Source organism: Scyliorhinus canicula, chromosome 5 (assembly GCF_902713615.1).
Source record: "Scyliorhinus canicula chromosome 5, sScyCan1.1, whole genome shotgun sequence".
Taxonomy (NCBI): Eukaryota; Metazoa; Chordata; class Chondrichthyes; order Carcharhiniformes; family Scyliorhinidae; genus Scyliorhinus; species Scyliorhinus canicula.
In genome coordinates this window covers 158,135,905-158,154,421 of record NC_052150.1, presented here as the reverse complement: position 1 = coordinate 158,154,421, position 18,517 = coordinate 158,135,905, and the positions used below count along the sequence as shown (strand labels likewise).

General features: G+C 45.3%; 1 protein-coding gene across 4 annotated transcripts in view; it reads right to left on the bottom strand.

The window, feature by feature from the left end:
* Window positions 1-18,517, bottom strand: part of dync1li1 (dynein, cytoplasmic 1, light intermediate chain 1) — an 81,627-nt gene that overhangs the window by 57,139 nt on the left and 5,971 nt on the right. For all 4 annotated transcript variants that reach the window (XM_038797887.1, XM_038797888.1, XM_038797886.1 and 1 more), the window contains exons 3-4: window positions 6,557-6,673; window positions 5,251-5,481 (exon numbers count right to left, since the gene is read on the bottom strand). In XM_038797887.1, coding sequence (XP_038653815.1) covers window positions 5,251-5,481; window positions 6,557-6,673 — 348 coding nt within the window. The remainder of the gene's footprint in view (window positions 1-5,250; window positions 5,482-6,556; window positions 6,674-18,517) is intronic.

The following is an 18,517-nucleotide window of genomic DNA, read 5'->3' as shown; positions in this document are numbered from 1 at the left end:
GGTGGAAAGTTGGGAGGGAACAGAGGTTGGGGGGGAGAGAAGTTTTACAAGAGGCAGTGGCCGAGAGGAGTTTTGGGGGGGGGGGGGGGGAATGGTGTTTACAACTCTTGGGTATCATGTACGGTACTCTTTGAGCGAGCGGAGTGTGAGTGTGTGTACCCTATGGTGACCATGGTCGGTTCCCGGACTCCTTTTTCTTTTTCTCCTTTGTTTTTTGTTTCCACCATGGGAGGGTTTGTTTTATTGGATGCATATATTGACAGGTGGGCTGTTGTTTGGGGTGGTGGGAAGATGGGATCATTGTTATTGTTTAGGGAATTGATTTTGTATTTGTTACCGTTTACTGTCTGTGGGTGGAGTGTAAATATAGCAGGAAAATGTGAAAATGGATAATAAAAACAATTTATTAAAAAAAGGAGCATGATGACTGGATCGCTTCCTTGGTGGAGGGGCAGAAGGCATTGAAGCACAAGATCGACGACCTGGGGAATCGCCCCAGACGCCAACATTTGAGGATCGTTGGGCTAGTGGAGGGCATAGAAGGTGTGAATGCCATGGATTATATGGCAACGGTGTTCAGGAAGCTATGGGGGAGTTTTTTTTTAAAAGCAGATCCTCCCAAAGTGGGCTGGGCCCACCTGTCGTTGAGTCAGAAGCTAAGATCAGGGGAGCTGCCATGGGCGATCATAGTCTGCCTCCACAGGCATTTGGACAAGGAAAAGATCCTGAGGTGGGCAAAGGAAATGTGAGAATGCAGATGGGAGGGTCACACCATCAGAATTTACCAGGATGTTGGGGCAGAATTGGCGAAAAGGTGAGCGGGGTTCAATAAGGCCAAAGCGACTCTTTATAAGAGCAAAGTAAGGTTTGGATTGGTATACCCAGCTTGTCTGCGGGTTATGTTTGGAGACAGGGATCATTACTTCAATACGCTGAAGGTGGCAATTGACTTTGTTAACATGAAACAAGAAACATGGACAAGGGAACTTTGAAAGATGTAAAGTGTTTCGCCCGAGTGGTGGGGTTTAGTTATTATTCTGGCTTTCTGTATTTTACATGTTTCGTCTTTAATTTGTATTCGGGTTATGGGTTTTTCTCTCAGCATTGTTGAAAATGGGTGGTAATGTTCGAGGGCAAGGGTGTGGGGATGAGTTTGTACAATGTTCAATATTAAACTTGCTTCGGGTACGGGGTGCTGTTTACGGATTTATTGAATGTATAAAACTTGCATTTTTCCCCAGGTGGGGGATGCGAGTTAATGGAAGTGGGGATATGTGATAGTGAGTGTGGTGTTGGCGGGTGCTACGGTGGTCTTGGTGAATGTATACGTGCCGAACTGGGAGGATACAGGTAATACCAAGAGGGTGTTGGCAGGCATCCCTGACCTGGACGAATCAGTTGGTCATGCGGGGGAGGAGGTGACCACTTTAACTGTGTGCTTAATCCCAGACTAGAGAGGTTATGCCCCAAATCCCTTACGGCATCAGGGGTGGTGAAGGAGCTGCTGGTGTTTATGGAGCAGATGTGAAGAGTGGGGTGTGTGCGCGCGGGCTCACCCTAAAAGATCTGAGAGGGGGTCGAGAAGTTTAGAAATTTGTTTGTGGAGTGTAGGTTTGCTGGGCTGGAGGAGTTGGTGGAAAAGTTCCAACTCCCGGGAATTCTTTGGAGCTTCAGTGCGAAAGGAACGCATTTTGTTTCTCGGTTTCAGCAGAGTTAAATCTGTTTGCAGGAATAGCATCAGTCTAGAAAAATGTATTTTTGAAAGATTCAAACAGATGTGATATAAAGAACTAAAGATGCAGCAAAATGAATATGAAGTTCATGAAGGTTTTCTGACAGAGTTAAAAGACCGAGACATGAGCACAAAAATCTCAACTGATGCACCATCAGAGTTGTCTTTTGATTGAGATGTAAATAGAGTCTCTGTCTGTTCCCTCGGAGGGATGCAAAAGGTCTCATAGCACTCAGATGACCAGGGTAATTATTTTTGTTTTCTGCCTCATATTTCTCCCTTAATCAACATCACAAAAACAGATTACCGTCTCATTGCCTTGTTATTATTTTTGGGAACTAGCAGCATGGACGTTGGCTGCAGCATTTCTTATGCTACCACAGTGACTACATTCCAAAACCACTTCATTGGGTGTAGAGCACTTTAGGATATCCTGAGGTCACAAAAGGCACCATACGACACAAGTTTTCTGATGTTCTTGATGTCCTTCATTTTATACAGAAGAACCAGGGTCACAGTGAATGAGCAAGTTAAATTGTGCAGCATACTAGTGTTTTGGACATTATGCCTTGTGTTGTGCAAACAAAAACAGAGACAGCGTCTGTTAAGTCTACTCACTGGGGTTTGAGGGATCCTTGTAACCTGCAGACAATCACAGTGCACATCACCAGCAGCAAGGTTACCTCCTAATCCAGCTCAAGTTCTTCATTCAAACACCCAAGAAACATTCCAATGCAAATGAGTAATATAGCAACTTGAACTGGAAAACACCAAACTATTCAGGTTTCATTCTTGAAAGTTCTCCTCCACTTCCATCCTCTCCGATTTCTCTCATGAAAGAATGTAAAGTGACCGTGCAAAAGCAAACCAAGATAGTTACCCCAACAACCACGGTTACAACACACTGTTTTCTTCTCAAGAAGAGCTGCTAGATTACATGGGTACCACGGTAGCACAGTGGTTAGCACCGTTTCTTCACGGCGCCAAGGACCCCGGTTCAATTCCCGGTTTGGGTCACTGTCTGTGTGGAGTCTACACGTTCTCCCCGTGTCTTCGTAAGTTTTCTCCAGGCGCTCCGGTTTCCTCCCAAAATCCTGAAAGATATGCCTGTTGGGCGAGTTGGACATTCTGAATTCTCCCTCCGTGTACCTTAACAGGCGCCATGGTGTGGCAACTAGGGGATTTTCACAGTAACTTCATTGCAGTGTTAATGTAAGCCTACTTGTGACACTAATAAAAATTACAAAGATTTGTTTAGAAAATGGGGAATAAAATGCTGTGTGCCGCATTCAGGAAGTATGTTTAATGCTGTTGGTTGAAGGGCATTGCCACATGCTTATCTATAATCATCCGAACACAGTTCCTGCTTTTACTCCTGTTAGTTTTTTAAAAATTCATTTACAGAATGTGGGCGTCTCTTGTTAGACCAGCATTTATTGCTCATCCTTAGTTTCCCTTCAGAAGGTGGTGGGGAGTTGCTTTCTTGAACTGCTGCAGACCTTGAGGTGTAGGTACACCCACTGTGCCGTTAGACAGGGAGTTCCAGGATGTGAAAGAGCAGCGATATGTCCAAGTCAGGATGGTGAGTGACTTGGAGGGGAACCTTCAGGTGGTGGGGTTCCCAGCTATCTGTTGCTCTTGTCCTTCTAGATTTTAGTGGGCGTGGGTTTGGAAGGTGTTGTCTATGGAACCCTGCTGAGTTACTGCAGCGCATCTTGTAGATGGTGGGCACAACTGCCATTGTTAGTCGGTGGTGGAGGGTTTGAATGCTGGTGGAAGGAGGAGCAATCAAGCGGGCTGCATTGCCCTGGATGGTGTCGAGCCTCTTGAGTGTTGTACAAGCTGCACTCATCCAGGCAAATGGAGAGTATTCCATTAAACTCCTGACTTGTGCCTTGTAGATGGTGGACAGGCTTTGGGGGAGGGGAGGGGGCATGTCAGGTGGCGAGTTACTTGCCATAGGACTCCTAGCTTTCGACCTGTCCTGGTAGCCATAGTATTACTGTGGCTAGTCCAGTTCAGTTTCTGATCAATGGTAACCCCCAGGATGTTGATTGTGGGGGATTCAGTGATAGAAATGCCATTGAATGTTAAGGAGCGATGGTTAGATTCTCTCTTTTTGGAGATGGTCGTTGCCTGGCATTTGTGTGACATGTTACTTGCCACTTAGAACATAGAACATAGAACAGTACAGCACAGAACAGGCCCTTCGGCCCTCAATGTTGTGCCGAGCCATAATCACCCTACTCAAACCCACGTATCCACCCTATACCCGTAATCCAACAACCCCCCCCTTAACCTTACTTTTATTAGGACACTACGGGCAATTTAGCATGGCCAATCCACCTAACCCGCACATCTTTGGACTGTGGGAGGAAACCGGAGCACCCGGAGGAAACCCACGCACACAGGGGGAGGACGTGCAGACTCCACACAGACAGTGACCCAGCCGGGAATCGAACCTGGGACCCTGGAGCTGTGAAGCATTTATGCTAACCACCATGCTACCCTGCTGCCCCGCTTGTCAGTCTAAGCTTGGATATTGTCCTGGTCTTGCTGCATTTGGATATGCACATTAAATTTCTGTTAAGAAAAAAAGGATTCTAAATTACATATCTAAGTTTTGTATATTAACTCGGCATTTCAACAATCAAACACTTTTAAATTCCTAGTGAAAATTGCTCAATCTCCATTCCAAGACTGATTATTAAAACTGTGTGATAACAATATGTATTGTTATTTTATTATTAATTATTAGAGCTTGAGGAGGCCAGAGTAGTTCCATGCTGATCTGTTGTCTACATTAATAAGTTTGAAAGGATCCCACTACTGAAAAAATGTTGCACAGAAATTGAAGGTATTGAGATACTGAGTTAGTGTTGAGTGTTTATAGAGGAGGTACAATAAAAAGGGTAGACCTCAATTCCAGGAGTTCAAGACTGTGCAGGAGGCAGCCACTTGGCCCATCGAGTCTGCACCAAAACTCCGAAAGAGCACTCTACCTAAACCCACTCCCCCGTCCTGTCCCAGTAATCCCGCACATTGTTCAGGGCCAATCCACCTAACCTGCACATATTTGACAGCGGGAGGAAATCGGAACATCTGGAGGAAACCCAAGCAGACAAGGAGAGATCATGAAAAACTCCACAGTCACCCAAGGCCAGAATCGAACCCGGGATCCTGGCATGGTGAGGCAGCAGTGTTAACAGTTATCTTGCATCAATACCGAAGACAACAGGTAAAATTCATCATGTTAGCATCTGCTAGGTTATGGTCATTTAAACAAGTTGGGATTATAAGGTAGTAATCACACTCCTGAGTTTCCATTGGAACATGATGGGGAAAGGACCAATACAATTTTGTAGAAATTGTCCATGCTTTCACATCATCAGTAATAGCAGCTTAAGTTAACGTAGTGCATCAAATATAATGTAAAAACCTTCTAAGCATCTAAACATCTGCAGTAACTGATTTATCACACACCATAATATTAAATGTCCATTCATCATTGTACTTACAACTCTGTTCCATTTCTTTCATTTCTTCTGGTGGTATTTTTAGTTTGTCAATGTGTTCTTGAACAACATTGGCCCACTTCTGTAATGAATCCATTACCATCCAAGGCCGGGACATGTCCACCACCAGCATAAGTAAAGTGTCTTTTATGTTATCAGACGTAACTGCAAATTTCAGGAGACCTTTATGGTAAGTGTCACCATCCAAGATCCAAACATTACATCGAGTGTGATCTGTTAATACAAGATCACACAAAAAGAAAATGAAACAACCGATTAGCATACACCAATAGCCTGCACCTTCATTTAAAGTTCTCGGAACAAAGTCATGCAATATTCAGGGCTGCTAGGAAATTAATGGGAGAGCGTTAAAGTAAATTAATTCTGCAGTATAGTAACAATTTTCAGATTGTTTTCTGTTTGTGCTTGCAGAGATTTGCTTGGACCTTATAATAATTGCACAAAATGCGTTTAACTTTTTAAGTATGCACATTTTCCATACTTATGTCCATCTGACATGCCTAGAATAGGAAGACCCATGAAGAATGTTCAACATGTCAAGTTACAAGATATGCTCTGTGCCTATCCACCTGTGCCAACACCAAGTAAATTATTCAGCTTTGGCAAATGGTCAATGCATGCGGAGATTCCTATTCCGAGAAGAATCTGAGGCAGCAGACTGCATGTTACAAAGATACATAAATATCTGACTAAATATAAATATCTGACTAAATATAATGTTGGATGCTTGTTTGGAAACACCCCAATGACAATGTCATACAGGTGACACACACACACACAGACACACGAGGTGGTCATGAACTACAAAAAATTACTCTACATCATAAGCATAGCCTGAAACCTCTCCAATAATGGTTGCACACAGGAAAAATGAGTCACGTCATGCTGCATTATCGTCCCTTCAGCAACCAGGAAACTTGGTAGGGAGTGGGCGAATGGTCAGGTCACCAAGGACAGCGAGTTGATGAGGAACAGGGAGGATAAATCTGTTGGGGATTCCAGATGTAAAAATCTGGGCTGATAGAGAAGCCACTCAAGATGCTCTGGTGGATACTGAATAGCTAAGAGTGGCACCAAGGAATGGCAGTTCCACTGAGCTGAGCAATGAAAATTGGGTGGAGGATGAAGATGTGATGGACTGCACAAAACTCTAAATATCCAGTGAATATTTCAGGACACACACTCACCCTTTCTCTGTATGAAAAACGAGAAACCAAGAGAGAGCGCACTGAATACTTGTTGCATTACTAATGAAAAAAAACTTTCCCAACCATGGCATGGTACTCACCATCAATGTCTTCATCATGGACATCGAGGTACAAAAACTCCATTCCTCTACCTTTCTTGTAGTCCTCTACACCTTGTAATTTTGCTATTAAAGTGGTTTTACCAGATCCATCTTCTCCTGGAAAAACAGGAAGGGGTGGAAATAATATAAGCATGTCATTTGAACATCCGTAGAAAGCTATTTGCAGTAAAAACTAACCAAAGGACCTGCAACATGTGACTTTCATATCTTGTTTTGCTACATCAGAAAAGGTTATTTTCTCACCACAAGTGCACTAACAATTCTCTCTTCCCCTTTGTGAAAACATTATGTTGATTCTACTTTTTAAAATAAATTTTAAAAAGTTCAAATTACCATGACAAACTTAAAATCACTGAAATAAGTTAACTTCATAACCCAGAATCACTTCATAACCCAGAATCAGTCTCTTTGTGGCATATTTATCTTGCAGAACCTCATGAAGCAACTCTGCAACAGCAGCTACAGGGTCTAATTGTATTAGAAATTATATTGCATACCATATCAGTGGTTTCTAGAACAGCTAGCATTATTTTAAAACAGCGGTGCACAAGTGTGTCACTACATCTTTTCCAGTGATGAAAGGTCCATACAAGCCAGCAAGCCTGCTTCACTGGTTTGTATGAGTGAGCTAAAGTGTTCAGCTGCAAGCAGCCAGTAAATATGGCCACCTCAGGTTCAGACAGGAGATTAATCACGGGGGTTACCTGTGAAAAACATCGGGTCTCTGTGACTTCATCAATAGTGGCACCGCCTCTTTTATATTGTCAATGTGTTATGCTAATGTAAATATCACATTCCTTGTGGGACAGCTGCACACGCGCACGCACACACGCACGCACACACACACAAACACCACTATTGTCACCAGATACAACCGAAAGAAAATCTAATCAATTGCGGCTGCGCATGAATCCCCCATATGTCAGATTTCAGAGTTCTTACAGAAGCTCAAGTGTTGGTACTTTGTGATCAAGTATGATTTGGAGTCTCATCATCATTGAATTTAAATGAAATGAAAATGGCTTGTCACAAGTAGGCCACATTCCGGCGCCTGTTCGGGGAGGCTGGTATGGGAATTGAACCCATGCTGCTGGCCTTGTTCTGCTTTACAAGCCAACTGTTTAGCCCACTGTGCTAAACTAGCCCTGGGCTCCTGATACAGCTAACTTCAAAACAGAACACTTTTGAGATCAATTCACATTATTCCAGGAAAATAGCCATAAAACAGATAGCCGTGCACTGAAACTGGAATGAACACACAAACACATTAACACTTCACATTATGCTTAGAGCTCCTTCCAAATTTGAATGTACTTAATTTGATATCGTCAAATAGAATCTGAAATATACTGGACATATCAAATTAAGTACATTTTAATGAGGTATTTATGCTTTTTTGACAGAAACAGAAGAAACAGTGTACATACAAATATAAACATAGTGCAAAAGCCGTCTTCCTCCCTCACAGGTCCCACCTTTTCTAACATCCTACTCTAAACTAAACTAAACACCCCCCGGCTGACAGTTAATTTTCCGCAAAGAAGTCGACGAACAGCTGCTGCCTCCGGACGAACCCTAACATTGACCCTCTCATGGTGAACTTGATTTTCTGCAGACAGAAAGCTAGCCACGTCTGACAGCCAGGTCTCTGACTTCGGGGGCTTTGAGTCCCTCAAAGCTAATAATATCCATTTCTGGGCTACCAGGGAGGCAAAGGCCAGAACGCCTGCCTCTTTCTGCTCCTGGATTCCTGGATCTTCCGACACTCCGAAAATCGCCACCTCTGGACTCGGCACCACCCTTGTTTTTAAAAACACCTTGGATATGACATCTGCAAACCTGTACCAGAATCCCCTAAGCTTCGGGCATGCCCAGAACATATGGACATAGTTCGCTGGTCCTCCCGCACACCTTGCGCACCCACCTTCTACTCCAAAGGACCTGCTCATCCGGGCCACAGTCATGTGGGCCTGGTGAACGACCTTAAACTGTATCAGGCTGAGCCTGGCACATGTTGTGGATGCTTTGACTCTATTCAACGCGTCCGCCCAGAGACCATCCTCTATCTCTCCTCCTAACTCCTCCTCCCATTTGTGCTTCAGCTCCTCGGCCTGCATTTCTTCTGACCCCAAGAGTTTCTTGTAAATGTCAGAAACCCTCCCTTCTCCCACCCACATTCTGGAAACTACCCTGTCCTGTATCCCCCTTGGTGGTAGGAGTGGGAAGGTTGAGACCTGCCTTCGTAGGAAGTCATGTGCCTGCAGGTACCTAAACTCATTCCCTCCCGTCAAATCAAATTTCTCTGCCAAATCCCTCAGGCTGGGAAAGCTCCCCTCTATAAACAGATCCCCCATCTTCTCGATCCCTGCTCGCTGCCATCTCCGGAATAAACTGGTGATTATTGCAGATTGGAGACATGACCGACTCTCCCTCTGCTCCCACATGTTTCCTCCATTTCCCCAGACTCTCAGGGCCGCCACCACCACGGGGCTGGCGGAGTACCGTGCCGACGGGAACTGCAGAGGCGCCGTTACCAATGCCCCTAAACTAGTGTCCTTGCATGATGCCATTTCTAGTGTAGCCGTTCCTATTCCCGTGCCATCTGGATGCCTAGGTACTGAAAGCTTCCCCCACCACTCTAAATGGCAGCTCCCCTAATCGCCTCTCCTGCTCCCTTGCCTGGATCGTGAACATCTCACTTTTCCATATGTTCAATTTCTAACCCAAAAACGGCCAAATTCTCCCAGAATCCTCAATTTCTTCCATCCCTTCTAGTGGGTCCGAAACATAGGAGCAGGTCATCTGTGTATACCGAGACTCCGTGTTCCACCCCTTCCCGATCAGCCCCTTCAGGCTCTCAACGAAATTGCCAGCAGTTCTATGGCCAACGCAAACAATAGTGGGGAGAGGGGACATCCCTGCCTTGTCCCCCGGTGCAACCCAAAATATCCCGATGTCAACCTGTTCATCCGTACACTCGCCACGGGAACCTGATACAGTAGTCTAACTCTGCAGTATAACGGCAGCACGGTAGCATTGTGGATAGCACACAGCGCCAGGGTCCCAGGTTCGATTCCGGCTTGGGCCACTGTCTGTGCGGAGTCTGCACATCCTCCCAGTGTGTGCGTGGGTTTCCTCCAGGTGCTCCGGTTTCCTCCCAGAGTCCAAAGATGTGCAGGTTAGGTGGATTGGCCATGATAAATTGCCCTTAGTGTCAAAAATTGCCCTTAGTGTTGGGTGGGGTTACTGAGTTATGGGGATAGGGTGGAGGTGTTGACCTTGGGTAGGGTGCTCTTTCCAAGAGCTGGTGCAGACTCGATGGGCCGAATGGCCTCCTTCTGCACTGTCAATTCTATGTAAATAATCTATGTAAACTCAGTCGATGAAGCCCCGTCCAAATCCAAACCGCCCCAGTACCTCCCACAGATAAGCCCATTCCACACGATCAAATGCCTTCTCTGCGTCCATTGCGACCACTACCTCCACGCCCCTACTCTCTGGCGGCATCATAATCACATTCAGCTACCTTCTTACATTGGCCGCCAACTGCCTACCCTTAACGAATCCCGTCTGGTCCTCCCCAATCACGTCCAGTACGCAGTCTTCAATCCTAGAGGACAAGATTTTGGCCAACAGTTTGCAGTCTACATTTAGTAGGGAGATCGGTCTGTAGGACCCGCACAGCTCCAGTTCCTTATCCCCCTTACGGATCAATGAGATAGTGGCCTGTGGCATCGTTGGGGGAAGCACCTCTCGCTCACTTGCCTCATTAAATATGTTCATCAGCAGCAACCGCAGTATCCCAGAGAAATTTTTATAAAACGCCACTAGGTACCTGTCCGGTCCCGGGGCTTTACCCGACTTCATGGCCTTCAGCCTTTCTGCTATTTATTCCAACCCGATTGGGGCCCCAGCCCTTCGACCAACCCTTCGTCCACCTTTGGGAACCTCAGCCCCCCTAAGAATTGCCTCATCCTCTCCGGCCCAGCTGAGGGTTCCGACTCATACAGCCTGCTGTAAAACTCCTTAAACGCCTTATTAACCCCTGCTGAATCTCCGACCAGGTTCCCATCCCTGTCCTTTTCTTTCCCAATCTCATAGAATTTACAGTGCAGAAGGCGGCTATTTGGCCCATCGAGTCTGTACCGGCTCTTGGAAAGAGCATCCTACCCAAGCCCACACCTCCACCCTATCCCCATAACCCAGTAACCCCACCTAACCCAAGGGCAATTTATCATGGCCAATCCACCTAACCTGCACATCTTTGGACTGTGGGAGGAAACCGGAGCACCCAGAGGAAACCCACGCGCACACGGGAGAACGTGCAGACTCCGCACAGACAGCGACCCAAGCTGGGAATCGAACCTGGAGCTGTGAAGCAATTGTGCTCACCACTATGCTACTGTGCTGCCATCTCGCACCCATAAATTAATCAAGAGGGATGACGCATCAGAAAAAAGTGTTTACCGATTCTATAAACTTAACTTATTTTACCGGAAACTGATGATTGAACACCACAATAGTCTGGTGGTGGAGACCAGGTCCTCTAGGTCGAGACTTGGTGTTAGATATTTTTTAACACAGGTATGCGTTCGACACGCACAATCCTTGACAAAAGGGTAGGTCCAGTTCCAGTGGCAAGAGCACCCTGACGACTGGGAATCTCTCTACTGGGGGGCACGGTAGCAATGTGGGTACACCTCTCCTCCTCCTTTGCTTGGATTGCCACCTTGCCTTGGTGGAGAGTTTTGAACATTCCATTGATCCTGACAGCAATATCGTCGGGAGTCTTAAGCTCCTGGAAGGGTCACCATGATGGAAAGGTCAGAGGGGAGGAACCAGACAAAGTGCAATCCAAAATAAGTCCTCAAGGGTGGATCAGGTGGAAAATACTCATATGGTTTCAATGACCATGATAGCAGATGAAGACTGCAGCAGTAATAATAATCTTTATTATTGCCAAGTAGGCTTACATTAGTACTGCAATGAAGTTACTGTGAAAAGCCCCGAGTTGCCACAGTCTGGTGCCTGTTCATGTACACGGAGGGAGAATTCAGAATGTCCAAATTATCTAACAAGCACGTCTTTTGGGACTTGTGGGAGGAAACCGGTGCACCCGGAGGAAACCCACGCAGACTCGTGGAGAACGTGCAGGCGGCGTACAGACAGTGACCCAAGCTGGGAATCGAACCTGGGACCCTGGCAATGTGAAGTAACAGTGCTAACCACATTGCTACCGTGCCCCCCGTAGAGAGATTCCCAGTCGTCAGGGTGCTCTTGCCACTGGAACTGGACCTACCCTTTTGTCAAGGATTGTGCGTGTCGAACGCATACCTGTGTTAAAAAATATCCAACACCAAGTTTCGACCTAGAGGACCTGGAGCTTTGGACCAGCATGTAGGTGGTGGGGTTTGATTCAATCAACTCGCTCTCGGAAAAGAACAGGAGTGTGTTTCGGCAGCTTCCTTCACGGCCAAGCAGCCTTCTTTACGATCCACTCTGCTCACCCCGTATGGGTAAAGGACTAGAAAGGGTGCCCTAAAAATAGTCGGTTCCGTCCCCAACCAGGTTGGAAAACTGCATCCAGCAGCTCATCTACCTGCGGTCAGAAAATCAAGTTAAATTGACTTTCGGAACCTGAATTTTATTTAAAAACTCATTTAAGGGATGTGGGTTTCACTGGTTAGGCCAGTATTTATTGCCCATCCCTAGTTGCCGTTCAGAAAGTGGTGGCGAGCTGCCTTCTTGAACCGCTGCAGTCCCAGAGGTGTAGGTACACCCACTGTGCTGTTAGGGAGGGAGTTTCAAGATATTGCCCAAGTGACAGCGAAGGAACGGTGGTATATTTCCAAGTCAGCATGGTGATTGACGTGAAGCGGAACCTCCAGATGGTGAGGTTCCTAGGTATCTGCTACTTTTGTCCTTTTAGATGGCAGTAGTCTTGGGTTTGGAAGGTGCTGCCGAAGGAACCTGTCTTAAAATAAATTTAGAGTATCCAATTCTTCTTGTTTTCCAATTAAGGGGCAATTTAGAGTGGTCAATTCACCTACCCTGCAACATACTTTGAGTTGTGGGGATGAGACCCATGCAGGCACTGGGAGAATGTGAAAACGTCATATGGACAACGACCTGGGGCCGGGATTGAACCCGGATCCTCAGTGTCGTGAGGCAGCAGTACTTACCACTGCGCCACCATGCTACTTCTGTCTCAGGAACTGTTGCAAGTTACTTCAGTGCATCTTGCAGATGGTAGACATGGCTGCCACTGTTCGTCGATGGTGGAGGGTTTGAATGTTTGCGGAAGGGCAAGCAGTCAAACAAGCTGCTTTGTCCTGGGTGATGTCGAATTTAGAGTGTTGTTGGAGCTGCACTTATCCAAGCAAGTGGAGGGTATTCCATTACACTCTTGACTTGTGCCTTGTAGATCGTTGAAAGGCTTTGGGGGGGGGTCAGGCGAGTTACTCACTGTAGGATTCCTAGCCGTTGACCTGTCCTGGTAGCCACAGTATTAATGTGGCTTCCCTAAAGCCTTTTTCCAAAACGTAGACAGTCTATTCATGGCGTTTTTGTGGGGGTGTAAGAACCCGAGAATTCCCAAACCGCACTACAAAGAGGAAAAGTCCAAGGAGGCTTGGCTTTACCGAACCTACAATACTACCACTGGGCAGCAATAGCAGAAAAAGTGAGGGGATGGGTACAAGAACCCAACACAGATTGGGTACAAACGGAGGAGGCATCTTGTAATGGAATAACCCTCCGGGCCCTGGCTACAGCAGCATTCCCATCCTCCTCAGCAAGATACACAACGAGCCCAGTGGTAGCGGCAACGTTGAGAACGTGGACCCAGTTGAGACAGCACTTCGGGATAACCAAAATGTCCCCGATGGTCCCCATCTGCAGCAATCATAGATTTCCCCCAGCCATGCTAAATACCACCTTCAAAAGATGGAGGCAGGAGACTGGCGACACTGGACGAACTGACGAGGATGTGGAAACTAGCAAAAGGACAAATAAAACACTTCCTTCGCAAAGACACAGTAGGGTACTCCAGGGCCACAGAAAACACACTTCTAGAAGGCCTGATAGGCACAAGCAGCAAGAAAGGGGGCTATGTGGGAAAATATACGGACAGCTACTGGACAGAGCTCGAACACCACTGGACGAGGCCAGACAAAAAAGGGAGGACATACTGGGGACAGAGGTAGGGTGGGGACTCTGGAGCAAAGCACTGAGCAGGGTGAACTCCACCCCCTCCTGCGCAAGGCTAAGCCTAATGCTGCTAAAAGTGGTGCACAGAGGGCACTAGACCAGAACCTGAATGTCTGAAGGTGGAGGACAAATGTGAGCGGTGCCAGAGGATCCTGGCCAACCACACCCACATGTTTTGGGTTTGCCCCAAGCTTGCTGGGTTCTGGACAGCCTTCTCCGAGGCAATGTCCAAGGTTGTGGGCGTGTGGGTAAGCCATGCCCAATAGTGGCAATCTTCAGGGAATCGGAGCAGCCAGAGTTACACAAGGGGAAGGGGGCCAACGCCCTTGCTTTCGCTTCCCTAATCGCACGCCGGAGAATCCTGCTCGGCTGGCGATCGACAGCACCGCCAAAAGCTGCAGACTGGCTCGCTGACGTCTCGGAATTTCTCCACCCGAGGGTATCACCATGCCCAGAGGGTGCACACCTGGGGACCTCCAACACCCTGGGAGACCCCCACGAGTGCCATTCTGTCCGGTCCCCATTTTTTGAGACCAGCACTGAATGGCATTTGCCAGAGGTCTCCAAGGCAAGGGGGTTAGATCCACGTCTTGGGTAGATCTCGGGAATGCATATTTGAGTAAGACTAGCTGTCTCGCTGTAATATGTGGATTTGCCAGAAAGTGATCCCACTCCAATGGGCAGGATTCATATCGTGACCTCTCACAAAATCACATTAGATCTCGCAGGCATGGCGTGCAGGGTAGATCATGGAAGTGGGAACTCCTGGTTGTGCTGCTTTTTGGGTGCAACATGGCCAGTAGATCCCACCCTACATTTTTATTGGAATGAACTCTCAGCTTACTGTCTATCTAATTAAAAGTAAAAGTCAATGAAGAAACAGTTTTGATCAAGACGTATCTTGCTGCAGTATGAAGTAGTGGTCAGGCACCATCTCAACTTCTTGGTAGAGCTCCAGTCACTAATCATTTCAATAATATTATTGTCCTCAAGGTTACAGAAGCAAAAATCACATCCACAATGCTAAACCATTCAAATATCAGGACAAGTTGAGAATTCTAATTTTAGAGTATGAAGGAAATTAAATACAGGATTTAAAAATACATTGTCGGGAATACCATCAAAAGATTCAAAATAAATGGGATCAACATGCAACTATATCACCTACTTGAAGGAATGGGACATGATGGAGGATGGGTATATTGGACTGAGATCAAAGTGGGACAGATCTGGCAAAATGGTTCTTTGCAATTGTCCAAGAAAAAAAATCCTGCAATTCAGGAAGCTAGAAAGAGGAAGTTGGCATATAGTGCTGCTGCCAAAGAGAAGAAAATATCTCTCATGCATTGGGCAGTCTAGACATGAACAGCATTCATGTATGCACAAATGTTTAGTCCTATATGATACAATAAAAGATATAAAGATCATACAAGAAAAATTTAGCTGCCACAAGATATTTTGATCCAAGTAACACCAGCAGTTCTTTTTAATTCCACTTGGCATTAGCTGATGCCAGTGTCCAGATCCCAATTTTCTTTTTGCCAAAAAATCTTTGCATGCTTTAGGCAGCTTGAAACCTATTTCTAGGTTCTGCCACAAGTTATATTAATCAAAGGACAGATATTTTGCAATGCCATTTTCCTAAATAATCTGTCAAAGTTGAATACCATTTGGATATTGTTTTAATGTATTATATCTTATCTGTAGTGCTCCTTTTGATGTGACTCAAGAGTTAAAAAAAATAGCCAATATGGATTTAGATCCCCAGATGACAATGGACTTGAACTGTTCAATTTTCTTGTTCTTCAATCCCCACCCATCCTTTCCATACAGGGTCAGTCAGGTCGTAAACCTTTTTTTAAGGCAAGCTACAACATGGTCGAAACTTTGGGAAGACGGTGGCAGCGCAATGGGGGATCGTGTAGTGGTAATGTCATTCGACTAGTAATCCAGAGGCCCAGGACAATGTTCTAAGGGCATGGGTTCAAATCCCATTCTGGCAGCTGGTGGGATTAAATTTAATTAATAAATATGGAATATGAAGCTAATATTTGTAACAGTGCCATGAGACTGTCATTGATTGTTGCAAAAATCCATCTAGTTCACAAAAGGTAATTTGCCATCTTTACCTACATGTGACTCCAAACACACAATGTGGTTGACTCTTAATTGCCCTCTGAAATGACTGAGCAAGCCACTCAGTTCTAAGGCAATGAAGGATAGGCAACAAATGCTGGTCTTGCAGGGCACCACATCTCATGAAAGAAATTTTAAATATTGCTTTGCTCAGTGAAACCAGGGGTGAATTTGGCTAAATGGGTCAGAAGTCATCTGTGGAAGTCTGCAAGCTGTACTGTTGACTGCCATTTTGTGACAAATTAATTATTTTGAACTTTCACCGAGGGGAATAAAATCAAGAATTTGATTTTTCATTAAAGTGTCCCATTTAAAATGAGGGTCACAATGATACATCATCATGCTAACATTAGTGATGGACAGCAAGCTTGTGGATCTTTCCGATTCTGCTAGTCTAATCTTTCATCTGCGAGCACCATTTTTCCAGACTCTAACATATTTAATCTTCAATCTATTCCTAGTCTTAGACCTCCTTTAAATTGGTTTGGGTTTTATAGATTAAACACAAACTTCTCATTGGTTGAAGCCATTTGCAACAGCTGTTGACTAAGAAAATGATCGGATCAGACTGAAGCTAATATCTGGCAATATCACCAATATCAAGTGTTACTTCACAGCTACAAAACATTCAGACACATGCAAAGTACAACATGTTAATACAATTTAGTTAAACACATGTTTATGATGTGCTCTTTAAAACAAGTATTCTTCACCAAGTTACTTTAATTGTAGTTAATAATCACTTTTCTGGGTCATGAAAGCACATGGACATTCAGTCTGGTTTGCTATTTAGGTACATTCAGCATCAGAAACTATCATTGGGTGCGATACAGAAAATATGTTTCGAAGGATTAGTTAGGCAGCTGAAGGTATGGCCAGCAATGTCAAACCAATTAATACTGGGAATAGTCAAGAAGCCAGAATTAGAAGAGCGCAGATATATCAAGGGGGTTGTGGAGCTGGAGAAGATTACAGAGATGAGGATGTTTGACCTGCAGCACAAGTGCTTACTGGACAGGATTTGGTGCGAGCAAGGAAATGGACAGCATCATTTTGGATACCCTAAAGTTTATGGAGGGCAGAAGGAGGTCAGCAAGGAGTGTTTTGGAGTAGTCAAGTCTAGAGGTGACAAAAACAGATACGTATGAGTGTTTCAGCAGCAGACGAGGTAAGGGGGACCAAGTTGGGTGTTGCTACCAAGGTAAGTAGGTGACCTCGATGATGGGCACAAAGTTAAGGTTGAAAGATTATCTCAGGGGTTAAATATAATGTCACGGTTCCAAACACTGATTTAGTCCGACAGTTGTCAGGGAGATGATGCAAATAGTAATTAGGGAACAGAATCTGGAGTGGGACTAGACAATAGGTGGGATTTTCCAAGCAACCACTGTGCCATTGACAGGATCTTCTGGTCCTGCTTTTGTCTTTTGACGTGATTGGGGAAGGGAAGATATCAGATATACATGGGCAGATGATGGCAATGGAGAAGGCTTTGCTGGAGGAAGTACAGGGGAATTGGGTTTGGCTTTAGTGGTTGGTGGGGGGGTTTGGAGTGAGGTTCTGCACAGGGTCAATTTTACCTCATGTGCAAAGCTGAGCTTGATTCAGTTTATCACGGACACAGTGCGAACTTGATCAGAGCACATATGAGTGGCTTCTTTCCTCGTGCAGAGGACAATGTGAATGTTGCTAGAGGGGGGTAGCGAACCACTCCTATGTTTTGGTCTTGCCCCAAGTTGATTAAGTTCTGGGCTTCCTCCTTTAAAACAATGTCGGAGATGTTGGGAGTTAGAGTGGAGCCGGGCCTGATGCTGGCAATCTTTGGAGTGTTGGTCTTGCCAGGGCTGCAGGAGGGGAAGACAGCTGATGTCTTTGTCTTCACCTCTCTAATAGCCCAGAGGCTGGTCTTGCTCAGATGGAGGGCATCAGCATCGTCTAAGGCTTTGGCATGGTTGGGGGATTTGTCGGAATTCCTGCATGTGGAAAAAATAAAGCATGCAGTAAAGGGATCGGAGGAGGATGGCTGACGTTCATCACCTTCTTTAAGGAGCTGGTTGTTGGAGGAGGGGCTAGGTGGATTGGTCATGCTAAATTGCTCCTTAATTAGAAGAAAAAAAATAGGTACTCTGAATTTATAGAAAAATAATAATTGAAAGTTTTCTGAATAAAAATATTAACAAAAAACAATCATCTCCCAACATAAGGAAGGGAAACTAGATGGTCAGAAATTCTGACTAAATATTTTCCACACTATTTTTAGTATTACTGAAAGTGGTTTCCTTTCCATAACAACATTGGAGATAATATATAAGCAATGGTAGAATTATTTGATCTCTAGACCATACTATGGAACCACCAGAAGCTGGTGGTCTAGGAATCATGCTTTGGATCTTGGACCAAGCCAGTTATAGAGAGAAAATTATCTTAAAGCCTAAACTCATTCCCCAAATGAACATTTCATGGCTCAAAAATTGGTAATTTACTTTGCACACACGGTATTGTGACATTACTGAGCAAAGGCAGTCAAATCAGGTTTTGGACATGAAAGAATGAACTGATCGCCCAAACCTAAATACAAGATTAAGTGTTGGTATG